Raw genomic sequence first — 3,915 nt, 5'->3', positions numbered from 1 at the left:
TTTTTTTTTTTTTTTTCACGGACGGACTTCCCAAGGAAAGATTTCCAGGGTTGTTGTCTGCTGTTTCACAAACAGAAGAATTGAGTCATATTCAGCTAACAAACCATCGGGCGCTTTTACATATATTCCCTTTTTCTGTCTTATTTAACAACAAAGTTGTTCATGGGAAAAACCTCTCTAAAGCGAGTCCCAACCGTATTAGGGAGGTACACTGGGAGGTGGGGGAAAACTGCACTGGGAGGTGGGGGATAGAAATAATGTACATATATATATATATAATGTACATATATATATAAATATATAGATAGATTTTTTTTTTTATGAGACGGAGTCTTGCTCTGTGGCCCAGGCTGGAGAGCAGTGGCGCGATCTCTCCTCGCTGCAACCTCCGCCTCCTGGGTTCAAACGATTCTCCTGCCTCAGCCTCCCGAGTAGCTGGGATTAAAGGCATGCACCACCATGCCCGGCTAATTTTTTTATTTTTAGTAGAGACAGGGTTTCACCATGCTGGCAAGGCTGGTCTCGAACTCCTTACCTCAGCACCGTCTTCGGCCTCCCAAAGTGCTGGGATTACTGGCGTGAGCCACTGCACCCAGCCACATTCATATTTCATTTTATCCACAACTTCAAATACTGAATATTTGTAATTTTCTCCCCTAAGAGAAAGACTTGCAGCACGCCTGAATTTGACTGAAGACAGAGTGCAGGTCAGTAAATCTTGAAAAAGCAATTTGGCAGGACAGCCATTCTAAAGCATGCTTTAGGTTTTGTCCTGGACGTTCTCAAGTTGGTGTTTTTTGTTGTCTTTTCCATGGTTGGCAAATAAGTTTTGAACAGTAGGGGCTTTGGTGGTAGAAAATAGGATATGTAAACTTCAGATTATGGAAATTGCTCGTTAACAGAGGAACTATGATTTTCTAAAGAAAAAAAAAGACTGTTCTCCTATCTCTGTATCTGTCTTTCCTTCCATATAGTGTATGCACATGTATATGTACATATATACATTTACATACACATATATCCACATGTATACACATACATACATACATATATTCCAATAAATAAGATTAACCTTCTTCTCACACTGGTATTCTCTAGGGAGAATGTTAATTTTCCCTAAAGGATTACTTCTATATGGAGTCATGTTGGGGGCTCAATCTGACCTCGGAAGTATTCAAATTAATGCACAGAAGAACTGAGTTTTATAAGAAGGTTCAACTGTACTAAATTATTTAAAATATTTAAAACCAAGCACAAGCACTTAGCTAAATGAGTGAATTTATATTTAGGCATTGGGGTGAAGGAGTAATTCACACACAGAGCACAGTACTTAAGTAGAGAGTGGCAGACCTAAGTTAATTTTTTTGAAAGATTTTGATGTCAGCCTGAAAACATTGCTAAAATATTGCAATTAAGTGGTAATGGGGGAAACATTCATAAGCTTTGGAAAACTGTCTAAAAAATGGAACAAAAAAAAGAAAGAAGAATTTGAATAAAGTCCCCTGACCTAAGAAGGGTGGAAAGCTTAGAGAAGAATTGTATACAGTCAAACACATACATTGCAGATGTCACACAAATTCAACTTTATGCAACTACCAAATGCATAAGAGATTGTTCACTTTTTGTAAACACCTTAGAAAAAACATCTTAGATGTTTTATTCTTTTTGGTGATATTATTTTGAAAAGGTGGGTTTTCTGGAATTTGATTGATTAGGGGGTTCTCTCGATTCAGGCAAGATTCTTACCTGTGTTGATTTAAAATACCTTTTCATTTACTCAGGCAGTAACGACTAATTTTGCAGGTCACGAGATCAAAAGTTGACTGTTTAAAATTACAGAAGACCATAGCTGCATCAAGGAAGTATTTGCAAAAAAAAAAAAAAAGTTAGAATGGGCTTATTAGCTTTGCCTCAGGGTGTGTGTGTGAGTGCAGTGATGGAAATGCACTGCACGCCTGTGGGTGTGATGTCTGGAAAAGCAGCCCAACAAAGCAGACCACTGAATGCTGGAGTCCTGATGTGCCACAGGCCTAGCCTGAGGTTGGGATGACGTATCCTCTGCCTTCTCAGGGAAGCAAGGTAAACTCAGAGGAAAAGAAAAAAGGTTTGCTGACCTGCTTTTGTTCCCTGCCAGGGTTTACATAGGCCTCTCAATGGATTTCTGAAGGAAGAAAGAGCCAGAAAATACAAAGAAGGAAAAAAGACAATATTCTCATCTATTTCCAAATTCTACAGCATGAATTTCCCTAAAGACACTTTTAATAGACACTCCCCTCCTTTTCTTTGCAAATATAGTATACTTATTTTATGAAATCAGTATTGAGAATACAGACCCAATATGGGCCCATACCAAAATTTGCCATCTGTTGGCTTCGGTTATGTTTAAGCAGGGGTGACCACTAGCACATCTGAGCCCGCCCCTCCCTCACTCCTCTAAGATATTTCATCAATAAGAAAATAGCTTCACCTGTTGCAGTTTAAAGTCTCAATGGCATGTAGAATTGCATGTCATGTTTTTTTCTATTATGACGTTAGCTGTTCAAAATACTAAACCAATTCATTTTTCCCCTCTGAAGGTTTGGTTTCAGAACAGAAGAGCCAAGTGGAAACGAAATCAGAGGGTGCTCATGTTGAGAAACATTGCTGCCACCGCCCTGGCCCGCCCTGCGGAGGTGTTCTTGGGTGGCCCCTATAATGCCACTCCTCTGGATCCTGCTTTGTGTGTTCATCTGGTGCCACAACTACCAACACCACCTGTGCCACCTATGCCACCCAGGCCACCCATGGTCCCTATGCAACCCAGGCCACCCATGGCACCTATGCCACCCATGGCACCTGGGCCACCCAGGCCATCCATGGCGCCTATGCCACCCAGGCCACCTGTGGTCCCTATGCAACCCAGGCCGCCCATGGTGCATATGCCAGCCAGGCTACCCATGGCACCTGTGCCACCCGGGCCACCCATGGCACCTGGGCCACCCGGGCCATCCATGGCGCCTATGCCACCCAGGCCACCTGTGGTCCCTATGCAACCCAGGCCACCCATGGCACCTGTGCCACCCAGGCCACCTATGGTGCCTATGCCACCCAGGCCACCTGTGCCTCGTATTGGCCTGGCTCCTGTACGCATCACATGGGCCCCTGTCATGAATAGTTATTATACAGGTCCCTTTTTCTAAAGTAAGGTCTTCATGACAGTTTTTCCAAAGTTCTTTCCTGCCAGATAGAAATTGTGCACAGCACAGCGTCAAGTTATTGGTTAGATACTTGTTAAATGAGATGGATAGATGAACAAAGTTAACGAATGCCCTGTTATTTTTGTAGCCACATGATTGTAGGATTTTCAATAAAGATGTGACTTAACAGTACGTTGGTTTTGGATGCCAATTGGGGTCAGTAGAATATGGATGGGAATTGCTAAGGGAATGCAATTTGAGTAGAATGGTGAAGAGGCCTCTTCTCATCAGGTAATATCCCTGAGTCACCATCAGTATGTCCTGCACATCACAGAGTTTGCCAAGTGCCCATGATGGGTTTACATTGACCTATACATTTTCCTTCCACATGTCCCCCTACCCCATCCTCAACCCTCCACCCTGCCCCACTGGGAACATATAAATGTGCGGGATGGGAAGGGGTGAGTCTAGTGAGATAACTGCGTTTGCAGGGAGGGCCACGTTCCATTCATGCTAAGGAGCTCAGGCTAAATCATGGACTCTAAAAGAAACTTACTGAGGGGCTACTCACAGAGCCTTGAGGGAATGGGACAGCTAAATGTGCATCTAGTACTCTCCAAATTCTGCTCCCTGCCCTTTTTTTTTTTCTTTCTTTTTTTGATAAGTCTCTCTGTCACCCAGGCTGGAGTGCAGTTACATGATCATAACTCATTGCACCCTCGAACTCCTAGACTCAAGC

The 3,915-nt window shown here is 43.0% G+C and overlaps 1 protein-coding gene across 1 annotated transcript in view; it reads left to right on the top strand.

Moving 5' to 3' along the window:
- The window catches only part of ESX1 (ESX homeobox 1), a 4,984-nt gene extending 1,652 nt beyond the window's left edge, over positions 1–3,332 (top strand). The window contains exons 3-4 of the mRNA XM_017850122.1: positions 662–707; positions 2,577–3,332. Of these exons, the coding sequence (XP_017705611.1) occupies positions 662–707; positions 2,577–3,179 (649 nt within the window). The 3' untranslated portion in view covers positions 3,180–3,332. The remainder of the gene's footprint in view (positions 1–661; positions 708–2,576) is intronic.
- The last annotated feature ends 583 nt before the right edge of the window (positions 3,333–3,915 follow it).

Source organism: Rhinopithecus bieti, unplaced genomic scaffold (assembly GCF_001698545.2).
Source record: "Rhinopithecus bieti isolate Rb0 unplaced genomic scaffold, ASM169854v2 scaffold_33673, whole genome shotgun sequence".
In the NCBI taxonomy this organism is placed as follows: domain Eukaryota; kingdom Metazoa; phylum Chordata; class Mammalia; order Primates; family Cercopithecidae; genus Rhinopithecus; species Rhinopithecus bieti.
This window is presented reverse-complemented; position numbering and strand designations above follow the sequence as displayed.